This window comes from Antennarius striatus, chromosome 10, assembly GCF_040054535.1.
Source record: "Antennarius striatus isolate MH-2024 chromosome 10, ASM4005453v1, whole genome shotgun sequence".
Taxonomy (NCBI): domain Eukaryota; kingdom Metazoa; phylum Chordata; class Actinopteri; order Lophiiformes; family Antennariidae; genus Antennarius; species Antennarius striatus.
The window spans coordinates 11,150,001-11,175,631 of record NC_090785.1 but is presented as its reverse complement, the minus strand read 5'-3'; the positions used below and the strand labels follow the sequence as shown (position 1 = coordinate 11,175,631).

Here is a 25,631-nt window from a genome sequence, read left to right as displayed (position 1 = left end):
TGCTATTCACCAAAGAAGAGAGAAGCAAATGAAAAAGAAACACATTTTATTGATTCCCATTGGGAAATTATTTTTTCAACTTTTTTCTTTTCCACACACATGTATAATGTACAGGCCCCCGCCTGTTTACAATTGACAGACACAGGTGGGCCTGTAGGCATGAAAATAGGGAGAGGTTAATGTTAGAGTGGCAGGCAGCTACATTGCATAGCTGCCCCCTACAGCATCTTGGAGGAAAGTGCCTTGCTCATGGGCGTTTCGGCATTGCTTATAAGGCGAACTGGCACCTATCCAACTGCACCTCTCCAACTGCTGGTCCACACTCCAAATTGTGTCGCCAACCAGCCACCCTCCGTTCCCCAACCAAATACCCAGTGGACCGAACTACTGCTATATATACTTGATTCAGTTGTTGAAGAGAAGATGAGGAAAACTGTGTGACTGATCATGTGAGGACATCAGGACTAATACACCAAACCCAGACAGTGATTGAACAGTACAGAAAATGACATTTCATAATATACCAGCCAGACTAACACCCTCAAACCTGCATGTTAGGAATACTTTGAGATATTCTACTTATTTTTTTTCTCCAGTTAATTCAGTGTTACAGATTGTTACCTTCGTTACCAATAAAGACACAAAGTTATAAGCTGATGGGTCCGTATAATAAAAAAGCAGAATGCGTCGGTAGTGGAAATGAATTATTGGGTTTACTTGGTGTTATTGCAGAGTTGAACTCGCGGTGGCGCTATAACACCAGCCTTACAATGTTTGAAGTCAACACACAGGGAGGACGCAGTACTTTATGTAGACGAGGAGAACCACCCTTCAGTCGATGCGACCATTTGTGTTACGTCGTGAATCACATTTTTTCGCCGGGGAATTTTTAGGGTGATGCCAAATATTTTACGATGGATTTTAAAGTAATCTTGGTCCAAACGTGCTGGTTTATCCTCATCCATCATTTGCATGCTACGTATGGGGATATGAGCTATTCTTTTCCAGAGGAGATGAAACGAGGATCGGTTGTCGGAAACCTTGCCAAGGATCTCGGGCTGGAGATGGGAGCTCTCTCCAAGAGAAGAGCCCGCATCGACGCCGAGGGGACTGATAAACGTTTCTGTGACATAAACCTGAGTAACGGGGAACTGATCGTCGCCGACAGGATTGACCGAGAGGGGCTTTGTGGAGACAAAGCTTCGTGCGTCCTGAAACACGATCTGGTGCTGGAGAATCCTCTGGAGCTTCATCGCATCACTCTTCATGTTCAGGATATCAATGATAACTCACCACAATTTAAGGAGGAACTAATCAATATTGAAATTCGGGAGTCTGCAGACAAGGGAGCTCGTTTCGTCATAGAAGAGGCGCACGATGCGGATGTCGGTCAAAATTCCGTTCAGCACTACAGCCTGAAGAAGAACGATCATTTTATTCTGTCTGCTAATGAAAACACAATAGAGATCGTTCTCGATAAAGAGCTTGATCGAGAAAATCAACAAGAGCTTAATTTGCTCCTCACAGCTCTGGATGGCGGCTCTCCTCAGAGATCAGGTATTGTAGTCATTCACGTCACTGTACTGGATGCTAATGATAACGCCCCGGTGTTCAGCCAGGCCGTCTATAAAGCCAGTCTGCCTGAAAACTCTCCTGTAGACACTGTAGTGGTCACAGTGAGCGCAGCTGACGCAGACGAGGGAGTCAATGGAGACGTGACGTATGAATTTGGACACGTGAATGAGAATGTGAAGAAAATGTTTACAATTGATCGTAAATTAGGAGAGATCCGACTAATTAGTGCTGTTGACTATGAAACCACTTCATCATATGAAATTCGCGTCAAAGCCAAAGATGGATTGGGTCTTTCATCTTATTCTAAGGTTATTATTTCTATCACTGATGTGAATGACAACGCTCCTGTTGTCAATTTGAAATCTCTGACCAATCCCGTGGCTGAGAACGTGTCACCTGGTACAGAGGTGGGCATCATTAACGTGCAGGATCGAGACTCTGAGAAGAACCGACAGGTCCGCTGTTCTATTCAGCAGAACGTCCCTTTCAAGTTGGTTCCGTCTATCAAAAACTATTATTCTCTGGTGACCACAGGACAACTGGACCGTGAAGTGGTGTCTGATTACAACATTACAATCACTGCCACTGACGAGGGCTCTCCACCTCTGTCCTCCTCCAAAAGTCTTCACTTGTCTGTAGCAGACATCAACGACAACCCCCCTGTGTTTGAGGAACAGTCCTACAGCGCATATGTGAGTGAAAATAACAAAGCTGGCTCCACTTTATGTTCCGTTACTGCTCGAGACCCCGACTGGAGACAAAACGGTACCGTGATTTATTCTGTGTTAGCCGGTGAGGTGAACGGTGCCCCGGTGTCCTCCTACGTGTCTGTGAACGGAGACACGGGGGTGATCCACGCTGTCAGGTCGTTCGATTATGAACACATGAGGAGTTTTCAAGTCCACCTGATGGCCAGAGACAACGGTTCTCCTCCGCTTAGCAGCAACGTGACCGTCAGTGTGTTCATATCGGATGTGAATGACAACTGTCCTCAGATCCTGTACCCCGCCCCGGAGGGCAGCTCGTTCATGACCGAGCTGGTCCCCAAAGCTGCCCACGGAGGCTCTGTGGTGTCCAAAGTGATAGCGGTGGACGCGGACTCTGGACAGAACGCCTGGCTGTCCTATCAGATAGTCAAATCCACCGATCCGGGACTTTTCATTATTGGTGTCCACAGCGGAGAGATCCGGACCCAGCGGGACATTTCACAATCTGACAGCATGAAACAGAACCTGATTGTGTCCGTGAAAGATAACGGACAGCCCTCTCTCTCTGCCACCTGCTCCATGTATTTACTCATCTCTGATAACTTGGCTGAGGTGCCAGAACTGAAGGACATTTCTTACGACGAGAAGAATTCCAAACTGACGTCTTATCTGATCATCGCTCTGGTGTGTGTGTCCACCTTCTTTCTCACCTTCATCATCATCATCCTGGGTGTGAGGTTTTGTCGCAGGAGAAAACCCAGACTGTTGTTTGATGGAGCAGTCACCATCCCCGGCGCTTATCTGCCTCCTAATTACGCAGATGTTGACGGCACAGGAACTTTGCGCAGCGCTTACAATTATGACGCATACCTGACAACAGGATCTAGAACCAGTGACTTCAAGTTTGTGACGTCATACAATGACAACACACTGCCTGCTGAGCAGACTCTGAGGAAAAGCCCAACAGACTTTGCCGATGTGTTTGGAGATATAGAAGATAGTCCTGAGGTATGATTACACAACTTCAAGCGACCAAAAGTATTTGACGAGCCGTTAGAATGACATTATTAATATTCAGTTATCCTCAAATAATTATATGAACATGTTTTGTTTATATCGAACCTGCTACAGCATGATTTTTTTGAGAATTATGCTAAGTATTTGTACTTTTCTTTTTCCCCAGTTAATATAACCTATGTCTCATAAATTTTGAACAAAGCAGACTGTAGTGTGCTTAAATGAATATTTCACTTGGATTCTAAATCAGCATCTAAATCTGCCATAACATGGAGCCAAAATGCAACAATATGCCTCAGATTTAGACTTGAAAAATAAATAAACTTTGAAAGAAATCATCTATCAGATGATCAGTTCTGAAGAGATACCATTATGACAGTATATGTTACCTGCTGCATACATTTCTTTCTGAACAGACAGCAGATAATCACAATGCATTTGTTCTCTGTAGAACTGTTGTGCTTTTACCACCTGCTTTCATGACTAAAAGAATGAGCTTGATCAGTTCTTGATCTACTGCTGGTGTGTTTCCTCTCAGTGTTTTATTCCTGTGATCATTGGTATATGGCATATTAATGATTTGCTTCTAACTTTAGAAATTTAACACTCTAATGGCTTTTAGTTAACTGATATATGTTTCAAGCTGACACTGAATACCTGCAAACACACAATGCTGTTTTCTTAAAGACTGCTGATACAAGTCCATTGTTAGGCATGACTGTTTTGGCGAACATTTGTTTGGGTTTGGTTGAGACCTGTGTTCTCTGGTTTATCCACTGCGATCTTGGAATGTACATAACATAAATGGTTTCAGAGACATTTTTATTTGAATTATTTTTTGTCTGTTTGCGTATTTGTGTGGACATCTCAGCACTGATTGTGTTGAATCAGTGATCTTTACTTCTGTTTATTTAAAGCATTGTGTGTCATAATACTATTTTATTCAGTCACTTGTATGTTCTGGCCAGGCTTGCACATTTTTTGTTTGGTCGCCACTTGACTTCAGTTAATTTGGTTACCAAGAACCATTATCACATATGGGGCTAATAGTGCAATGGCATCTTTTTTTTTTTTTACTGTGGACTGAGTGGTTTTAACTGGACCAGTAGTTGTCTTTATTATGCTGCTATATGTCTGGTTGTTTCAAAGCATCCTCTGTTGAGATTTGGATTTACTGGACCTGTGGTTGTATTGTTGAAAGTTAATGACAGAGCTTGATAGAGATTTCTTTTTGATTTAGTTTTTCTTCATACAGAACATGGCTGATGCTGTTTCAGTTAATATCTCAGTGATGTGGTATAGCAAGCCTTCCAAATCAGTTTTACTCACCTAATTTGTAGTTCTGTAATGTTTTACACTTGTGGCAGTATCTATGTGGTCTCCAGCACACCTCTGGACAGATCAATTTTGCTTACAAGACACCAAACATGAATCTAAATGCAACTCCATTTAGGATATACAACCAAAGGTGAATGTATAGTCAGTGTATTTATTGCATCCTTATTTTAGATCATTTTGATCAGCTCCGATCTTTCTTTATGATATTTATGTCACGGTGTGGGGACTGCCTCCAAACAATAGATGTTGCTCCATGTGTATGTTACCTGTCCCAAATACTGAGGGGCGTAATAACAAATGATTGGTGGTTCTGTACGCCTCGCACCCTGAAAACACAGGAAAACAGTCACAGGAATGAGATAGACGAACCACCCTTGTTGCATCTCCAGTATGTTCTCTTCTTATTTGAACAATTATTCACAATATTACGATAAACATTCATGTCCCTAATCTATCCCTAATACAATAAAGTTCATGTCTCAATGTCCATTGTGCGGCTCTCATATGTCCATGCTTAAACTCCAGGACACAGTGTATTCTGCTCCATCTCACATCACAGTCAGTTTAAGATTTTCCCCTTAAAACTCAAAATAAACCAAAAAAAAAAATAAAGATGAACCAGAGGGATTCAGATGGTACATTACTTTTGTCCCAAAAGCATATTTTCGGCATCTATGCTATTTCCATGGATACTATGATATATAGCGCTCTAAAGTCAATTTCACATTTACTGTACCAAAATCCACTGAAAGCTACTTACAGTAGTATAAGACTGGTATAATGTAAACAGTAAACTCATTGCATAGGGAATGTTAATGGACTCATACACAGTAAAACTAACACCTTTAAAACTGACGAAAATGCAGTTTCGACCTTCATACTGTAACTATTCCTGAAAGGCACATGAAACTAACAGTGCTTTTTATAAACAGAAAATAGCCATTCAAAAATATATGCATCGGCTTGTTCAAGTAATTTCCTTAATGCACCATAGTAAACAAAGATCCTACAATATTAATTTAATCATATCCCAACAGAAACACTCTATTTACAATGTTTGTCAGGTGTGCAGGGTCAAAAGAGGGAAAACAACTAAAATCTTGCCACGCAATGTGCACATATGCAAATGAGCTCTGCCTAATATGTAACAGGTAGGCGCCATTTTCTGAAACTCCCGCCAAGCGGCTTTGCCTGCTAGGCGGAGTTTTCTAGCTAACATCAAACTTACTTATATACGTTGAAAAACGCCACCAAAGCATGTCAATAATGCTAAAAATAATTACCTCTTAGGAGGTAGTCATTTTGTGATTGTCACAATGTACTAACCTGAAAACACAGGAAACCAGTCACAGGAATGAGAGAGACGAACCACCCTTGTTGCATCTCCAGTATGTTGTGAGGAGAGGGGCCGAGGTCCGTCACCTAGAGTCACCTGGGTGCAACGCGACCTGCACTTAGGTTCCGCCCTCCTGTTTTCCTGCCACCTGAGTTACTTTGACTCAAAATAAAGACGAAATTAATATATGGGAGGACAGACGTTAATATAAAAATGTTTCATCAATTAGAATTGTCGAAAATAAAGTGCTGACAAATCAGTAAAATAACATGTAAAAATGAATCCCCAACAATAAAAACAAATATGACCATATATTTTGAGTGTACCACATGAAGGGTTTTTTTTTCCCCTCTAAACTAAAATCAGTTATTACAATTTGTGGAGAAAATTGAATAGCATTAATTCTCTCGTGCTTTCTGTGCAAACTTGTATCTGCAGCACCTGAGTTTAAAAAAAATAAAATAACAGGAACAACAAAAACAATACATACATTCTCTTCAGAAAGGACAGACACAAAAACGTTTAATCCCCAAATAAAAAAAACTAACTTGCAAAGTACAAACTTAGTCATCACATTTTTCTTGTTGGAATATATACATGAAAATTCACATGAAATATTTACACATTCCTCTGAATCTACACATTCCTTTTTTGTATTGTCAGTGGGGTATTTTACAAAAGGATGCAGTGAGATTGTGTATTTTCAGCAGGTTTTTAGCTTTGTCTAGCCCAATGTTTAATTGAGTACACAAAGCTACTATTTTATTTATTTATTTATTTTCCTGATTTGAAAAAACAACAACAACGTTTTCATGAGGATTCATGTTGTAATAAACACATAAAGGGTTTTCATTTTCATACATTTTAACTGAACGTTACATTTACAAACTTTGACTGCGTTACTTATTTAGGTTTACCCTTGAGAAAGGTGCTGAACCCAAACTCACTCCCCAGGGGCTTTAAGGTACTCCCTGTTGTCCTGTGCCAAGTGCTCTTTATGATGTATGATTGAGTCTTCTTTGTGCTTCATGTCAAATACACAACTAAATCATTGAACAGTATTGCAGGATACTACTCCATTTTTAAATCATACTTAATATAGAGGTATTCATTAAATCAGATTTTTATAAAATGGAATATGTACAGATCACACATTTTGCACTTTTGGAAACAGCAAGCAAAATAGACTTCACTTGTATAACTAATGGTAACTAAAATATTTTGGGAACAAGTTTAATTATGTTAAGGTTTTCTAATGTAATGGAACAACCCCAGATAATCGTTGGGATAACTGTGAATGTGAGATATGCATGAATGCAATCTGGATTAATATAATCTGTACAGTTCAAGGGAAGAATTTGAGGCAAAATATTTCGCTCTAGGAATCAATTTAAAAAATACTGTCCTAGACCAGTACATTATTATTATTTCAATTTAATAACACTGATGTCAGTACTTAAGGTTTCTTCAGTCTATCACAAGAAAATATCCCTATTGTCATTGATTGCCTTTATTGATTCAGTAATGTTATAATTAACATGAGTGAAAATGTGTAACTGATTATTGTGTGAGATGTCAGGCTATAAAGTGTCAAACCCAGACACGGATTGAACAGGAAATTAGATTCAAAACGTTTTAGCCATATTCAGTCCCTCAAACCTGCTGCTTCATGATTAGGAATATTTTTCAGATTTTATTTTTCAGTTTAATAAATACTTTTCAGTTTAATCAATATTGTCTACTCTTACCTTCACTCATAAGGTAATGGTAAACAGCAAAACTTGGAAGTTTTTTTGTCTATTTCGTGAAAGCGCAGGATATACAGGAATGAGGCCATCCTGATGAAATCTGTTCATTTTGTTGGTAATAATGTGAAGTTAACCTCGCGGTGGCGCTATACACCAGCGTTAAGATGTTGTTCTCGATATAAAAGGACGGACGTCGGTTTTTTTTGTGTGTGTAGAAATAGGGAGAACCACCCATCAGTCGATGCTACAATCCGTCTTACGCTGTTGTTCATATTTTTTCGCGTGACTTTGAGCCGGTGGACAAATATTTTACGATGGATTTTAACGTAATTTTGTTCCAAACGTGCTGGTTTATCCTCATCCATCATTTGCATGCTACGTATGGGGATATGAGCTATTCTTTTCCAGAGGAGATGAAACGAGGATCGGTTGTCGGAAACCTTGCCAAGGATCTCGGGCTGGAGATGGGAGCTCTCTCCAAGAGAAGAGCCCGCATCGACGCCGAGGGGACTGATAAACGTTTCTGTGACATAAACCTGAGTAACGGGGAACTGATCGTCGCCGACAGGATTGACCGAGAGGGGCTTTGTAAAGAGAAAGCTTCGTGCGTCCTGAAACACGATCTGGTGCTGGAGAATCCTCTGGAGCTTCATCGCATCACTCTTCATGTTCAGGATATCAATGATAACTCACCACAATTTAAGGAGGAAATAATCAATATAGAAATTCATGAGTCTGCAGTCAAGGGAGCTCGTTTTGTCATAGAGGAGGCGCACGATGCGGATATCGGTCAAAATTCCGTTCAGCACTACAGCCTGAAGAAGAACGATCATTTTATTTTGTCTGCTAATGAAAACACAATAGAGATCGTTCTCGATAAAGAGCTTGATCGAGAAAATCAACAAGAGCTTAATTTGCTCCTCACAGCTCTGGATGGCGGCTCTCCTCAGAGATCAGGTACTGTAGTCATTCACGTCACTGTACTGGATGCTAATGATAACGCCCCGGTGTTCAGCCAGGACGTCTATAAAGCCAGTCTGCCTGAAAACTCTCCTGTAGACACTGTAGTGGTCACAGTGAGCGCAGCTGACGCAGACGAGGGGGTCAATGGAGACGTGACGTATGAATTTGGACATGTGACTGACGATGAGAAGGAAATGTTTACAATTGATCGTAAATTAGGAGAGATCCGACTAATTAGTGCTGTTGACTATGAAACCACTTCATCATATGAAATTCGCGTCAAAGCGAAAGATGGATTAGGTCTCTCATCTTATTCTAAGGTCATTATTTCTATCACCGATGTGAATGACAACGCTCCTGTTATAAACCTGAAATCTCTGACCAATCCCGTGGCTGAGAACGTGTCACCTGGTACAGAGGTGGGCATCATTAACGTGCAGGATCGAGACTCTGAGAAGAACCGACAGGTCCGCTGTTCTATTCAGCAAAACGTCCCTTTCAAGTTGGTTCCGTCTATCAAAAACTATTATTCTCTGGTGACCACAGGACAACTGGACCGTGAAGTGGTGTCTGATTACAACATTACAATCACTGCCACTGACGAGGGCTCTCCACCTCTGTCCTCCTCCAAAAGTCTTCACTTCTCTGTAGCAGACATCAACGACAACCCCCCTGTGTTTGAGGAACAGTCCTACAGCGCATATGTGAGTGAAAATAACAAAGCTGGCTCCACTTTATGTTCCGTTACTGCTCGAGACCCCGACTGGAGACAAAACGGTACCGTGATTTATTCTGTGTTAGCCGGTGAGGTGAACGGTGCCCCGGTGTCCTCCTACGTGTCTGTGAACGGAGACACGGGGGTGATCCACGCTGTCAGGTCGTTCGATTATGAACACATGAGGAGTTTTCAAGTCCACCTGATGGCCAGAGACAACGGTTCTCCTCCGCTCAGCAGCAACGTGACCGTCAGTGTGTTCATATCGGATGTGAATGACAACTGTCCTCAGATCCTGTACCCCGCCCCGGAGGGCAGCTCGTTCATGACCGAGCTGGTCCCCAAAGCTGCCCACGGAGGCTCTGTGGTGTCCAAAGTGATAGCGGTGGACGCGGACTCTGGACAGAACGCCTGGCTGTCCTATCAGATAGTCAAATCCACCGATCCGGGACTTTTCACTATTGGTGTCCACAGCGGAGAGATCCGGACCCAGCGGGACATTTCACAATCTGACAGCATGAAACAGAACCTGATTGTGTCCGTGAAAGATAACGGACAGCCCTCCCTCTCTGCCACCTGCTCCATGTATTTACTCATCTCTGATAACTTGGCTGAGGTGCCAGAACTGAAGGACATTTCTTACGACGAGAAGAATTCCAAACTGACGTCTTATCTGATCATCGCTCTGGTGTGTGTGTCCACCTTTTTTCTCACCTTCATCATCATCATCCTGGGTGTGAGGTTTTGTCGCAGGAGAAAACCCAGACTGTTGTTTGATGGAGCAGTCACCATCCCCGGCGCTTATCTGCCTCCTAATTACGCAGATGTTGACGGCACAGGAACTTTGCGCAGCGCTTACAATTATGACGCATACCTGACAACAGGATCTAGAACCAGTGACTTCAAGTTTGTGACGTCATACAATGACAACACACTGCCTGCTGAGCAGACTCTGAAGAAAAGCCCAACAGACTTTGCTGATGTGTTTGGAGATATAGAAGATAGTCCTGAGGTATGATTACACAAAATTAATCAACTCATACTATTTGAAGAGCTCATAGGAAAATATTTTTCAAGTTAAGGTTTTGTTTCAGAAATATGTCACATACAGTTATTTTCCATCATTTTTCTCACCTCCAACGCTTTAATAATTGAATTTCCATTTTACTGTTATTTCAGCGTGGTTGTCTAAATACTTTTGTTGTTTTAAGGATTTCGTTTATCTTACATGTTATTTTTCTCTCTCCCTGTTTTATAAGTCAATTTACTTTCAGCTATTGTCAGTCAGGACCATGACATTTGGAAGATCAGACATTTTTAATTTACATGCATTTTACCAGTACAGGACAGTTGTTATTTTTGCTCTTGTAATATACATTATTCAGCCAGATGATCACTACTCTAGAGAAAACATGTGTGTATATCGCAGTTTATTTGTAGATGACTTGTTACTGATGTTTTGTCAGGAAGAAGTTTTATTGCTGTGTGACCCATGAAACTGTGAATTTGATGAAAATATCCCCAGAATTTTTTTCCGGTACTTCTTTTGCGTTGACATTATTATTTCGTCTCATGGGAAGATTTTATTTATACATGTTTGTTTCATTTAAATGAAATCAAACTTTCAAATTACCGTACAATTAGTGATGATCTGAAGAATGAATGTTCCTCTTTGACTGATATATACTGATAAAAAGTGACAGACCTACTGTTTATTTAATATAAATTGCTCTTAATATTTAAATGTACTATCCAGTCAAATCATACCTTTGAAGGGAACATCTGTGAACTTTCATGATCTGATGTAGTACATGACCTGCTCAGCATCTCTTTCAGACATCCCTTGAAAACTTTGTTCTCTTAAAAAGTGAGACATTAGCCATAATCTGCAACAGATGATTGCTAAAAGAAAAGAAAAGAAAGGGAAAAAAGAGTCATCACTCATTTTAGTTTTGCTCCGAATCATCTGAATCAGCTGCTTCAGAAGGATTGAAAGAATGAGTTTGATAGGTTCTTGACCTACTGCTGCTTGAATTGCTTCTAATTTGTTAATTTGTTAATTTCTGTGATCATTCTGATCATTTGGCATGCCAATATCTTGTGGTTTATCACTGTAATGCTATTTAGTGAAACGGTTTATGATTTGAGGGTTGACTTGTTGAAAGAGATGAATTCAAATCACACACTTCTGTTTTTTCTAAAGGTCTGCTGAATGAAGTCTTGTATCAGGTGTGTTTGTTTGGATGTGCATTTGTTTGGGTTTTGTCGACACGTCTGTTTCCTGGTTTAACTGCTCTATTTATAAAAAGTACATAACATAAATATCTAAAGAAAATAGTTCGATTTAAATTGTGGTTTGTTGGGGTGCACGTCGGAGTTGACTTATCTTAATTAATGCATCATCTATTTTAAGCGTCATATTTAATGCATCTGGGATTGGCTTGTTGAAAGTCTGTAATAGAGTTTGATTTGTACTTCTGCTGTGGTAAGAAAGAGGTTTATTTTCCCCTTTGCAGATCATGGCTAATGTCTCACTCCTTATGTAACTGTGTAAGAGATGGGGCAGTCATTTGTTACCATCTCGAATCACCCCACTGGTATCTGCTGTAGTATTTCATACCTGGATGTTTGCAGGTGGGCTCTGCAGCACTGACAGACCAGGCCTTTCAACCTAAACATGTGACCAAAACAGTACTTATGTATTCACAGAAAATATGTTTCAAAGACGATAAACCCCACTTTGTTTTGAATTCAAAACATTCATTGGCTCCTTTTTTCAATTTTTCATTGCATTAGTCAAGACAGAACAGAAAACTTTGGATGTAGCTCAAGATCATTACGAATAAAACAAGTTATAAACAAGAATGGAAACTTAACATTTACTTGATAGAATACAAATCTAAAACTTTGAGTAAATGTTGAGAACAATTTTGTGGATATTTTGACTTTGTACGGTCCATGGATTACTTCAAACAAACTGAATGAACACAGAGATGTTTTCAGATTAACTTAACAACAGATTCATTACCATTTTGATTTCTCAGTTATATGGGATGAATAAATCAGAGACACAAAAAAAGACTAAACCTAACCCCGCAGCAGTACCTCCACCACTCGTCTCCCCCTCTTGTTGTTTGTTGTTGTCTTTGTGAGCATCTCAGAGCTTCAGGCTTCATACCTTTGATACTTCACTCTTCGTCATGAATAATAAAGAAAAGGCTAGTGAGGATAGCGGTATTGGTGATAATTTCTCTGATTAGAACTCTGCCTCTCCACAACAATAATTCCCCCTTCTTCTGTCCTCTTCCTTTGCTCTAAAGGAAAGTCACATGCTATATGATACAGCACCGTCAGTGGTTTGTCAACATCTGCAGCTAACTCTGACTGATGTTGTTGAATGCGCTTAAATGATGAACGCCAATTAAAAAATTTAGTTCATTAAAGTGTTTTCGTCTTCTGCTCCTCAAGGATTAAATTATAAGGAGCAAAAATTTACCAGACACTAATCTGAATTCGAAATAATTCTGTGAATTACGAGTGATAAACATAGGATTATATGTTTTCAGTCTTAAGTGTGGTGGAATACCTCTGTGGCTTAAATCGTGGCTTAGCCTATACACCTCCCAAGAATAAAATGAAATCAACAGAGGTAGAGATGTAAAAGTTATATTATGGTATTGTACAATTTAATTCATTTACGTGTTGCTTTTATATCCTGTAATTGCTTCTGGTAAGTCTTAAGGAATAGAACTTTTGTGTTTAGACTAGTAATGGTATTTAAATGAACTCAAATTGTGTTTATGGATTTAAGTTTAATAAATAACGACTTACCAACAATTCACCTTACGAATAACTTGTCACAACCAATTGTGTTCATATGTTGAAGACTACCTGTAGTTTTTTTGTTTTTTTTTATATACTGCAATAATCCCTGAAGTGAAATTAATAACACACTGTATTTACTACTGTTAGTTGGGAGAAGGATGCTGAGTTTTGAACTGCCAGGCAGGAGGTCTATTGGAAGACCAAAGAGGAGGTTTATGGATGTAGTGAAAGATGACATGAAGGTAGTTGGTGTGGGAGAAGAGGATGCAGAAGACAGGGTTAGATGGAGGCAACTGATTCACTGTGGCGACCCCTGAAGGGAGAAGCTGAGAGAAGAGTAAGTCAGTTATACATGCATATACATGTTGTGTACAGGCCCTGTAACACACACACACACACACACACACACACACACACACACACACACACACACACACACACACACACACACACACACACACACACACACACACAAGGGGCTTGTAAGCATGTGGGAGGTAGAGTGGCGGCAGGTAGTGAATGCTTGGTGTGTGTGTGTGTGTGTGTGTGTGTATGTGTGTGTGTGTGAGGACTATGACACATATAACTGGGACCTTATAAAATTAGATTGAAAAAATAAACATATAGAGCAAGACTCCTCTTGTAGCATTTTTTCTGACAACCATAAACTTTTTCGTAAGTTTTTTCAGTTTAAAAAAATGTTTGTTTGTAAATTAATTTATGACTGCAGTTAAGCAGAACATTCGTATGCTCTTCTTATTTCATGTAAAAACTAGTTGTAAGGATACCAAATTTAAACTCTACATACTGATTTTAATCGGCGCTATTGTTTAGTTGACCTCGCGGTGGCGCTATGCACCAGTCTTAAGATGTTTGAACTCGATGTAAAGTGATTTTTTTGAGTGTGGAAATGGGTAGGACCACCGGTGGTAGCATCCGTCGAACATTGTAGATCGCATTTTTTTTCGCGTGAGACTGCAAGCTGGTGGACAGGAATTGATGATGGATTTTAAAGTAATCTTGGTCCAAACGTGCTGGTTTATCCTCATCCATCATTTGCATGCTACGTATGGGGATATGAGCTATTCTTTTCCAGAGGAGATGAAACGAGGATCGGTTGTCGGAAACCTTGCCAAGGATCTCGGGCTGGAGATGGGAGCTCTCTCCAAGAGAAGAGCCCGCATCGACGCCGAGGGGACTGATAAACGTTTCTGTGACATAAACCTGAGTAACGGGGAACTGATCGTCGCCGACAGGATTGACCGAGAGGGGCTTTGTGGAGACAAAGCTTCGTGCGTCCTGAAACACGATCTGGTGCTGGAGAATCCTCTGGAGCTTCATCGCATCACTCTTCATGTTCAGGATATCAATGATAACTCACCACAATTTAACGAGGAAATAATCAATATAGAAATTCGGGAGTCTGCAGTCAAGGGAGCTCGTTTTGTCATTGACGGAGCGCACGATGCGGATGTCGGTCAAAATTCCGTTCAGCACTACAGCCTGAAGAAGAATGATCATTTTATTCTGTCTGCTAATGAAAACACAATAGAGATCGTTCTCGATAAAGAGCTTGATCGAGAAAATCAACAAGAGCTTAATTTGCTCCTCACAGCTCTGGATGGCGGCTCTCCTCGGAGATCAGGTACTGTAGTCATTCACGTCACTGTACTGGATGCTAATGATAACGCCCCGGTGTTCAGCCAGGCCGTCTATAAAGCCAGTCTGCCTGAAAACTCTCCTGTAGACACTGTAGTGGTCACAGTGAGCGCAGCTGACGCAGACGAGGGGGTCAATGGAGACGTGACGTATGAATTTGTGCACCTCTCTGAAGACTTAAAGAACCGTTTTAGTGTCGACCGTAAATTAGGAGAGATCCGACTAATCAGTGCTGTTGACTATGAAACCACTTCATCATATGAAATTCGCGTGAAAGCAAAAGATGGATTGGGTCTTTCATCTTATTCTAAGGTCATTATTTCTATCACTGATGTGAATGACAACGCTCCTGTTATAAACCTGAAATCTCTGACCAATCCCGTGGCTGAGAACGTGTCACCTGGTACAGAGGTGGGCATCATTAACGTGCAGGATCGAGACTCTGAGAAGAACCGACAGGTCCGCTGTTCTATTCAGCAAAACGTCCCTTTCAAGTTGGTTCCGTCTATCAAAAACTATTATTCTCTGGTGACCACAGGACAACTGGACCGTGAAGTGGTGTCTGATTACAACATTACAATCACTGCCACTGACGAGGGCTCTCCACCTCTGTCCTCCTCCACAAGTCTTCACTTGTCTGTAGCAGACATCAACGACAACCCCCCTGTGTTTGAGGAACAGTCCTACAGCGCATATGTGAGTGAAAATAACAAAGCTGGCTCCACTTTATGTTCCGTTACTGCTCGAGACCCCGACTGGAGACAAAACGGTACCGTGATTTATTCTGTGTTAGCCGGTGAGGTGAACGGTGCCCCGGTGTCCTCCTACGTGTCTGTGAACGGAGACACGGGGGTGATCCACGCTGTCAGGTCGTTCGATTATGAACACATGAGGAGTTTTCAAGTCCACCTGATGGCCAGAGACAACGGTTCTCCTCCGCTCAGCAGCAACGTGACCGTCAGTGTGTTCATATCGGATGTGAATGACAACTGTCCTCAGATCCTCTACCCCGCCCCGGAGGGCAGCTCGTTCATGACCGAGCTGGTCCCCAAAGCTGCCCACGGAGGCGCTGTGGTGTCCAAAGTGATAGCGGTGGACGCGGACTCTGGACAGAACGCCTGGCTGTCCTATCAGATAGTCAAATCCACCGATCCGGGACTTTTCACTATTGGTGTCCACAGCGGAGAGATCCGGACCCAGCGGGACATTTCACAATCTGACAGCATGAAACAGAACCTGATTGTGTCCGTGAAAGATAACGGACAGCCCTCTCTCTCTGCCACCTGCTCCATGTATTTACTCATCTCTGATAACTTGGCTGAGGTGCCAGAACTGAAGGACATTTCTTACGACGAGAAGAATTCCAAACTGACGTCTTATCTGATCATCGCTCTGGTGTGTGTGTCCACCTTTTTTCTCACCTTCATCATCATCATCCTGGGTGTGAGGTTTTGTCGCAGGAGAAAACCCAGACTGTTGTTTGATGGAGCAGTCACCATCCCCGGCGCTTATCTGCCTCCTAATTACGCAGATGTTGACGGCACAGGAACTTTGCGCAGCGCTTACAATTATGATGCATACCTGACAACAGGATCTAGAACCAGTGACTTCAAGTTTGTGACGTCATACAATGACAACACACTGCCTGCTGAGCAGACTCTGAGGAAAAGCCCAACAGACTTTGCCGATGTGTTTGGAGATATAGAAGATAGTCCTGAGGTATGATTACACAACTTCAAGCGACCAAAAGTATTTGACGAGCTGTTAGAATGACATTATTAATATTCAGTTATCCTCAAATAATTATATGAACATGTTTTGTTTATATCGAACCTGCTACAGCATGATTTTTTTGAGAATTATGCTAAGTATTTGTATTTTTCTTTTTCCCCAGTTGATATAACCTATGTCTCATAAATTTTGAACAAAGCAGACTCTAGTGTGCTTAAATGAATATTTCACTTGGATTCTAAATCAGCATCTAAATCTGCCATAACATGGAGCCAAAATGCAACAATATGCCTCAGATTTAGACTTGAAAAATAAATAAACTTTGAAAGAAATCATCTATCAGATGATCAGTTCTGAAGAGATACCATTATGACAGTATATGTTACCTGCTGCATACATTTCTTTCTGAACAGACAGCAAATAATCACAATGCATTTGTTCTCTGTAGAACTGTTGTGCTTTTACCACCTGCTTTCATGACTAAAAGAATGAGCTTGATCAGTTCTTGATCTACTGCTGGTGTGTTTCCTCTCAGTGTTTTATTCCTGTGATCATTGGTATATGGCATATTAATGATTTGCTTCTAACTTTAGAAATTTAACACTCTAATGGCTTTTAGTTAACTGATATATGTTTCAAGCTGACACTGAATACCTGCAAACACACAATGCTGTTTTCTTAAAGACTGCTGATACAAGTCAATTGTTAGGCATGACTGTTTTGGCGAACATTTGTTTGGGTTTGGTTGAGACCTGTGTTCTCTGGTTTATCCACTGCGATCATGGAATGTACATAACATAAATGGTTTCAGAGACATTTTTATTTGAATTATTTTTTGTCTGTTTGCGTATTTGTGTGGACATCTCAGCACTGATTGTGTTGAATCAGTGATCTTTACTTCTGTTTATTTAAAGCATTGTGTGTCATAATACTATTTTATTCAGTCACTTGTATGTTCTGGCCAGGCTTGCACATTTTTTGTTTGGTCGCCACTTGACTTCAGTTAATTTGGTTACCAAGAACCATTATCACATATGGGGCTAATAGTGCAATGGCATCTTTTTTTTTTTTTACTGTGGACTGAGTGGTTTTAACTGGACCAGTAGTTGTCTTTATTATGCTGCTATATGTCTGGTTGTTTCAAAGCATCCTCTGTTGAGATTTGGATTTACTGGACCTGTGGTTGTATTGTTGAAAGTTAATGACAGAGCTTGATAGAGATTTCTTTTTGATTTAGTTTTTCTTCATACAGAACATGGCTGATGCTGTTTCAGTTAATATCTCAGTGATGTGGTATAGCAAGCCTTCCAAATCAGTTTTACTCACCTAATTTGTAGTTCTGTAATGTTTTACACTTGTGGCAGTATCTATGTGGTCTCCAGCACACCTCTGGACAGATCAATTTTGCTTACAAGACACCAAACATGAATCTAAATGCAACCCCATTTAGGATATACAACCAAAGGTGAATGTATAGTCAGTGTATTTATTGCATCCTTATTTTAGATCATTTTGATCAGCTCCGATCTTTCTTTATGATATTTATGTCACGGAGTGGGGACTGCCTCCAAACAATAGATGTTGCTCCATGTGTATGTTACCTGTCCCAAATACTGAGGGGCGTAATAACAAATGAATGGTGGTTCTGTACGCCTCGCACCCTGAAAACACAGGAAAACAGTCACAGGAATGAGATAGACGAACCACCCTTGTTGCATCTCCAGTATGTTCTCTTCTTATTTGAACAATTATTCACAACATTACGATAAACATTCATGTCCCTAATCTATCCCTAATACAATAAAGTTCATGTCTCAATGTCCATTGTGTGGCTCTCATATGTCCACGCTTAAACTCCAGAACACAGTGTATTCTGCTCCATCTCACATCACAGTCAGTTTAAGATTTTCCCCTTAAAACTCAAAATAAACCAAAAATAAATAAATATGAACCAGAGGGATTCAGATGGTACATTACTTTTGTCCCAAAAGCATATTTTCGGCATCTATGCTATTACCATGGATACTATGATATATAGCGCTCTAAAGTCAATTTCACATTTACTGTACCAAAATCCACTGAAAGCTACTTACAGTAGTATAAGACTGGTATAATGTAAACAGTAAACTCATTGCATAGGGAATGTTAATGGACTCATATGCAGCAAAACTAACACCTTTAAAAGTGACGAAAATGCAGTTTCACCCTTCATACTGTAACCATTCCTGAAAGGCACATGAAACTAAGTGCTTTTTATAAACAGAAAATAGCCATTCAAAAATATATGCATCGGCTTGTTCAAGTAATTTCCTTAATGCACCATAGTAAACAAAGATCCTATAATATTAATTTAATCATATCCCAACAGAAACACTCTATTTACAATTTTTGTCAGGTGTGCAGGGTCAAAAGAGGGAAAACAACTAAAATATTGCCACACAATGTGCACATATGCAAATGAGCTATGCCTAATATTTAACAGGTAGGCGCCATTTTCTGAAACTCCCGCCAAGCGGCTTTGCTAGCTAGGCGGAGTTTTCTAGCTAACATCAAACTTACTTTTATACGTTGAGAAACGCCACCGAAAGCATGTCAATAATGCTAAAAATAATTACCTCTTAGGAGGTAGTCATTTTGTGATTGTCACAATGTACTAACCTGAAAACACAGGAAAACAATCACAGGAATGAGAGAGACGAACCACCCTTGTTGCATCTCCAGTATGTTCTGAGGAGAGGGGCCGAGGTCCGTCACCTAGAGTCACCTGGGTGCAACGCGACCTGCACTTAGGTTCCGCCCTCCTGTTTCCCTGTTACATGAGTTACTTTGACTCAAAATAAAGACGAAATTAATATATGGGAGGACAGACGTTGATATAAAAATGTTTCATTAATTAGAATTGTCGAAAATAAAGTGCTGACAAATCAGTAAAATAACATGTAAAAAATAATCCCCAACAATAAAAACAAATATGACCATATATTTTGAGTGTACCACATGAAGGGTTTTTTTTTCCCCCTCTAAACTAAAATCAGTTATTACAATTTGTGGAGAAAATTGAATAGCATTAATTCTCTCGTGCTTTCTGTGCAAACTTGTATCTGCAGCACCTGAGTTTAAAAAAAATAAAATAACAGGAACAACAAAAACAATACATACATTCTCTTCAGAAAGGACAGACACAAAAACGTTTAATCCCCAAATAAAAAAAACTAACTTGCAAAGTACAAACTTAGTCATCACATTTTTCTTGTTGGAATATATACATGAAAATTCACATGAAACATTTACACATTCCTCTGAATCTACACATTCCTTTTTTTTATTGTCAGTGGGGTATTTTACAAAAGGATGCAGTGAGATTGTGTATTTTCAGCAGGTTTTTAGCTTTGTCTAGCCCAATGTTTAATTGAGTACACAAAGCTACTATTTTATTTATTTATTTATTTTCCTGATTTGAAAAAAAAAACAGCAACGTTTTCATGAGGATTCATGTTGTAATAAACACATGAAGGGTTTTCATTTTCATACATTTAAACTGAACGTTACATTTACAAACTTTGACTGCGTTACTTATTTAGGTTTACCCTTGAGAAAGGTGCTGAACCCAAACTCACTCCCCAGGGGCTTTAAGGTACTCCCTGTTGTCCTGTGCCAAGTGCTCTTTATGATGTATGATTGAGTCTTCTTTGTGCTTCATGTCAAATACACAACTAAATCATTGAACAGTATTGCAGGATACTACTCCATTTTTAAATCATACTTAATATAGAGGTATTCATTAAATCAGATTTTTATAAAATGGAATATGTACAAATCACACATTTTGCACTTTTGGAAACAGCAAGCAAAATAGACTTCACTTGTATAACTAATGGTAACTAAAATATTTTGGGAACAAGTTTAATTATGTTAAGGTTTTCTAATGCAATGGAACAACCCCAGATAATCGTTGGGATAACTGTGAATGTGAGACATGCATGAATGCAATCTGGATTAATATAATCTGTACAGTTCAAGGGAATAATTTGAGGCAAAATATTTCACTCTAGGAATCAATTTAAAAAACACTGTCCTAGACCAGTACATTATTATTATTTCAATTTAATAACACTGATGTCAGTACTTAAGGTTTCTTCAGGCTATCACAAGAAACTATCCCTATTGTCATTAATTGCCTTTATTGATTCAGTAATGTTATAATTAACATGAGTGAAAATGTGTAACTGATTATTGTGTGAGATGTCAGGCTATAAAGTGTCAAACCCAGACACGGATTGAACAGGAAATTAGATTCAAAACGTTTTAGCCATATTCAGTCCCTCAAACCTGCTGCTGCTTCATGATTAGGAATATTTTTAAGATTTTATTTTTCAGTTTAATAAATACTTTTCAGTTTAATCAATATTGTCTACTCTTACCTTCACTCATAAGGTAATGGTAAACAGCAAAACTTGGAAGTTTTTTTGTCTATTTCGTGAAAGCGCAGGATACACAGGAATGAGGCCATCCTGATGAAATCTGTTCATTTTGTTGGTAATAATGTGAAGTTAACCTCGCGGTGGCGCTATACACCAGCGTTAAGATGTTTGTTCTCGATATAAAAGGACGGACGTGGTTTTTTTGTGTGTGTGTAGAAATAGGGAGAACCACCCATCAGTCGATGCTACAACCCGTCTTACGCTGTTCATATTTTTTCGCGTGACTTTGAGCCGGTGGACAAATATTTTACGATGGATTTTAACGTAATTTTGTTCCAAACGTGCTGGTTTATCCTCATCCATCATTTGCATGCTACGTATGGGGATATGAGCTATTCTTTTCCAGAGGAGATGAAACGAGGAGCGGTTGTCGGAAACCTTGCCAAGGATCTCGGGCTGGAGATGGGAGCTCTCTCCAAGAGAAGAGCCCGCATCGACGCCGAGGGGACTGATAAACGTTTCTGTGACATAAACCTGAGTAACGGGGAACTGATCGTCGCCGACAGGATTGACCGAGAGGGGCTTTGTAAAGAGAAAGCTTCGTGCGTCCTGAAACACGATCTGGTGCTGGAGAATCCTCTGGAGCTTCATCGCATCACTCTTCATGTTCAGGATATCAATGATAACTCACCACAATTTAAGGAGGAAATAATCAATATAGAAATTCATGAGTCTGCAGTCAAGGGAGCTCGTTTTGTCATAGAGGAGGCGCACGATGCGGATGTCGGTCAAAATTCCGTTCAGCACTACAGCCTGAAGAAGAACGATCATTTTATTCTGTCTGCTAATGAAAACACAATAGAGATCGTTCTCGATAAAGAGCTTGATCGAGAAAATCAACAAGAGCTTAATTTGCTCCTCACAGCTCTGGATGGCGGCTCTCCTCAGAGATCAGGTACTGTAGTCATTCACGTCACTGTACTGGATGCTAATGATAACGCCCCGGTGTTCAGCCAGGCCGTCTATAAAGCCAGTCTGCCTGAAAACTCTCCTGTAGACACTGTAGTGGTCACATTGAGCGCAGCTGACGCAGACGAGGGAGTCAATGGAGACGTGACGTATGAATTTGGACATGTGACTGACGATGAGAAGGAAATGTTTACAATTGATCGTAAATTAGGAGAGATCCGACTAATTAGTGCTGTTGACTATGAGACCACTTCATCATATGAAATTCGCGTCAAAGCGAAAGATGGATTGGGTCTTTCATCTTATTCTAAGGTCATCATTTCTATCACTGATGTGAATGACAACGCTCCTGTTATAAACCTGAAATCTCTGACCAATCCCGTGGCTGAGAACGTGTCACCTGGTACAGAGGTGGGCATCATTAACGTGCAGGATCGAGACTCTGAGAAGAACCGACAGGTCCGCTGTTCTATTCAGCAAAACGTCCCTTTCAAGTTGGTTCCGTCTATCAAAAACTATTATTCTCTGGTGACCACAGGACAACTGGACCGTGAAGTGGTGTCTGATTACAACATTACAATCACTGCCACTGACGAGGGCTCTCCACCTCTGTCCTCCTCCAAAAGTCTTCACTTGTCTGTAGCAGACATCAACGACAACCCCCCTGTGTTTGAGGAACAGTCCTACAGCGCATATGTGAGTGAAAATAACAAAGCTGGCTCCACTTTATGTTCCGTTACTGCTCGAGACCCCGACTGGAGACAAAACGGTACCGTGATTTATTCTGTGTTAGCCGGTGAGGTGAACGGTGCCCCGGTGTCCTCCTACGTGTCTGTGAACGGAGACACGGGGGTGATCCACGCTGTCAGGTCGTTCGATTATGAACACATGAGGAGTTTTCAAGTCCACCTGATGGCCAGAGACAACGGTTCTCCTCCGCTCAGCAGCAACGTGACCGTCAGTGTGTTCATATCGGATGTGAATGACAACTGTCCTCAGATCCTGTACCCCGCCCCGGAGGGCAGCTCGTTCATGACCGAGCTGGTCCCCAAAGCTGCCCACGGAGGCTCTGTGGTGTCCAAAGTGATAGCGGTGGACGCGGACTCTGGACAGAACGCCTGGCTGTCCTATCAGATAGTCAAATCCACCGATCCGGGACTTTTCACTATTGGTGTCCACAGCGGAGAGATCCGGACCCAGCGGGACATTTCACAATCTGACAGCATGAAACAGAACCTGATTGTGTCCGTGAAAGATAACGGACAGCCCTCTCTCTCTGCCACCTGCTCCATGTATTTACTCATCTCTGATAACTTGGCTGAGGTGCCAGAACTGAAGGACATTTCTTACGACGAGAAGAATTCCAAACTGACGTCTTATCTGATCATCGCTCTGGTGTGTGTGTCCACCTTTTTTCTCACCTTCATCATCATCATCCTGGGTGTGAGGTTTTGTCGCAAGAGAAAACCCAGACTGTTGTTTGATGGAGCAGTCACCATCCCCGGCGCTTATCTGCCTCCTAATTACGCAGATGTTGACGGCACAGGAACTTTGCGCAGCGCTTACAATTATGACGCATACCTGACAACAGGATCTAGAACCAGTGACTTCAAGTTTGTGACGTCATACAATGACAACACGCTGCCTGCTGAGCAGACTATGAAGAAAAGCCCAGCAGACTTTGCTGATGTGTTTGGAGATATAGAAGATAGTCCTGAGGTATGATTACACAAAATTATTCAACTCATACTATTTGAAGAGCTCAAAGGAAAATATTTTTCAAGTTAAGGTTTTGTTTCAGAAATACGTCACATACAGTTATTTTCCATCATTTTTCTCACCTCCAACGCTTTAATAATTGAATTTCCATTTTACTGTTATTTCAGCATGGTTGTCTAAATACTTTTGTTGTTTTAAGGATTTCGTTTATCTTACATGTTATTTTTCTCTCTCCCTGTTTTATAAGTCAATTTACTTTCAGCCATTGTCAGTCAGGACCATGACATTTGGAAGATCGGACATTTTTAATTTACATGCATTTTACCAGTACAGGACAGTTGTTATTTTTGCTCTTTTAATATACATTATTCAGCCAGATGATCACTACTCTAGAGAAAACATGTGTGTATATCGCAGTTTATTTGTAGATGATTTGTTATTGATGTTTTGTCAGGAAGAAGTTTTATTGCTGTGTGACCCACTGAAACTGTGAATTTGATGAAAATATCCCCAGAATTTTTTTCCGGTACTTCTTTTGCGTTGAGATCATTAATTCTTCTCATGGGAAGATTTCATTTATACATGTTTGTTTCATTTAAATCAAATCAAACTTTCAAATTACCGTACAATTAGTGATGATCTGAAGAATGAATGTTCCTCTTTGACTGATATATAGTGATAAAAAGTGACAGACTTACTCTTTATGTAATATAAATTGCTCTTAATATTTAAATATACTATCCAGTCAAATTGTACCTTTGAAGGGAAAATCTGTGAACTTTCATGATCTGATGTAGTATATGACCTGCTCAGCATCTTTCAGACATCCCTTGAAAACTTTGTTCTCTTAAAAAGTGAGACATTAGCCATCATCTGCAACAGATGATGGCTAAAAGAAAAGAAAAGAAAGGGAAAAAAAGAGTCATCACTCATTTTAGTTTTGCTCCGAATCAGCTGCTTCAGAAGGATTGAAAGAATGAGTTTGATAGGTTCTTGACCTACTGCTGCTTGAATTGCTTCTGATTTGTTAATTTGTTAATTTCTGTGATCATTCTGATCATTTGGCATGCCAATATCTTGTGGTTTATCACTGTAATGCTATTTAGTAAAACGGTTTATGATTTGAGGGTTGATTTGTTGAAAGAGATGAATTCAAATCACACACTTCTGTTTTTTCTAAAGGTCTGCTGAATGAAGTCTTGTATCAGGTGTGTTTGTTTGGATGTGCATTTGTTTGGGTTTTGTCGACACGTCTGTCTCCTGGTTTAACTGCTCGATTTATAAAAAGTACATAACATAAATATCTAAAGAAAATAGTTCGATTTAAATTGTGGTTTGTTGGGGTGCACGTCGGAGTTGACTTATCTTAATTAATGCATCATCTATTTTAAGCGTCATATTTAATGCATCTGGGATTGGCTTGTTGAAAGTCTGTAATAGAGTTTGATTTGTACTTCTGCTGTGGTAAGAAAGAGGTTTATTTTCCCCTTTGCAGATCATGGCTAATGTCTCACTCCTTATGTAACTGTGTAAGAGATGGGGCAGTCATTTGTTACCATCTCGAATCACCCCACTGGTATCTGTGGTAGTATTTCATACCTGGATGTTTGCAGGTGGGCTCTGCAGCACTGACAGACCAGGCCTTTCAACCTAAACATGTGACCAAAACAGTACTTATGTATTCACAGAAAATATGTTTCAAAGACGATAAACGCCACTTTGTTTTGAATTCAAAACATGCATTGGCTCCTTTTTTCAATTTTTCATTGCATTAGTCAAGACAGAACAGAAAACTTTGGATGTAGCTCAAGATCATTACGAATAAAACAAGTTATAAACAAGAATGGAAACTTAACATTTACTTGATAGAATACAAATCTAAAACTTTGAGTAAATGTTGAGAACAAT

At 40.2% G+C, this 25,631-nt stretch overlaps 3 protein-coding genes across 4 annotated transcripts in view; all 3 read left to right on the top strand.

Annotated features, from left to right (window-relative positions):
* Positions 1-865: 865 nt before the first annotated feature.
* On the top strand, positions 866-3,456 carry LOC137602970 (protocadherin beta-15-like). The gene has a single exon (XM_068326115.1). It carries the CDS (start codon positions 915-917, stop codon positions 3,294-3,296), a length of 2,382 nt encoding a protein of 793 aa, XP_068182216.1. The 5' UTR covers positions 866-914; the 3' UTR covers positions 3,297-3,456.
* Positions 3,457-8,068: 4,612 nt separating this feature from the next.
* On the top strand, positions 8,069-10,417 carry LOC137603185 (protocadherin gamma-A10-like). The gene has a single exon (XM_068326423.1). It carries the CDS (start codon positions 8,111-8,113, stop codon positions 10,415-10,417), a length of 2,307 nt encoding a protein of 768 aa, XP_068182524.1. The 5' UTR covers positions 8,069-8,110.
* A 3,841-nt stretch (positions 10,418-14,258) lies between these two features.
* Positions 14,259-25,631, top strand: part of LOC137602779 (protocadherin gamma-A2-like) — a 208,616-nt gene continuing 197,243 nt past the window's right edge. The window contains exon 1 of one of the 2 annotated variants that reach the window (XM_068325809.1): positions 14,259-16,602. In XM_068325809.1, coding sequence (XP_068181910.1) covers positions 14,302-16,602 — 2,301 coding nt within the window. In that variant the 5' untranslated portion in view covers positions 14,259-14,301. The remainder of the gene's footprint in view (positions 16,603-25,631) is intronic. The other variant, XM_068325810.1, reaches the window with a different exon arrangement.

Bases quoted from the DNA above. Each gene is read 5' to 3' on its own strand.
- LOC137602970 (XM_068326115.1), top strand. From the start codon at position 915: ATGGATTTTAAAGTAATCTTGGTCCAAACGTGCTGGTTTATCCTCATC.
- LOC137603185 (XM_068326423.1), top strand. From the start codon at position 8,111: ATGAGCTATTCTTTTCCAGAGGAGATGAAACGAGGATCGGTTGTCGGA.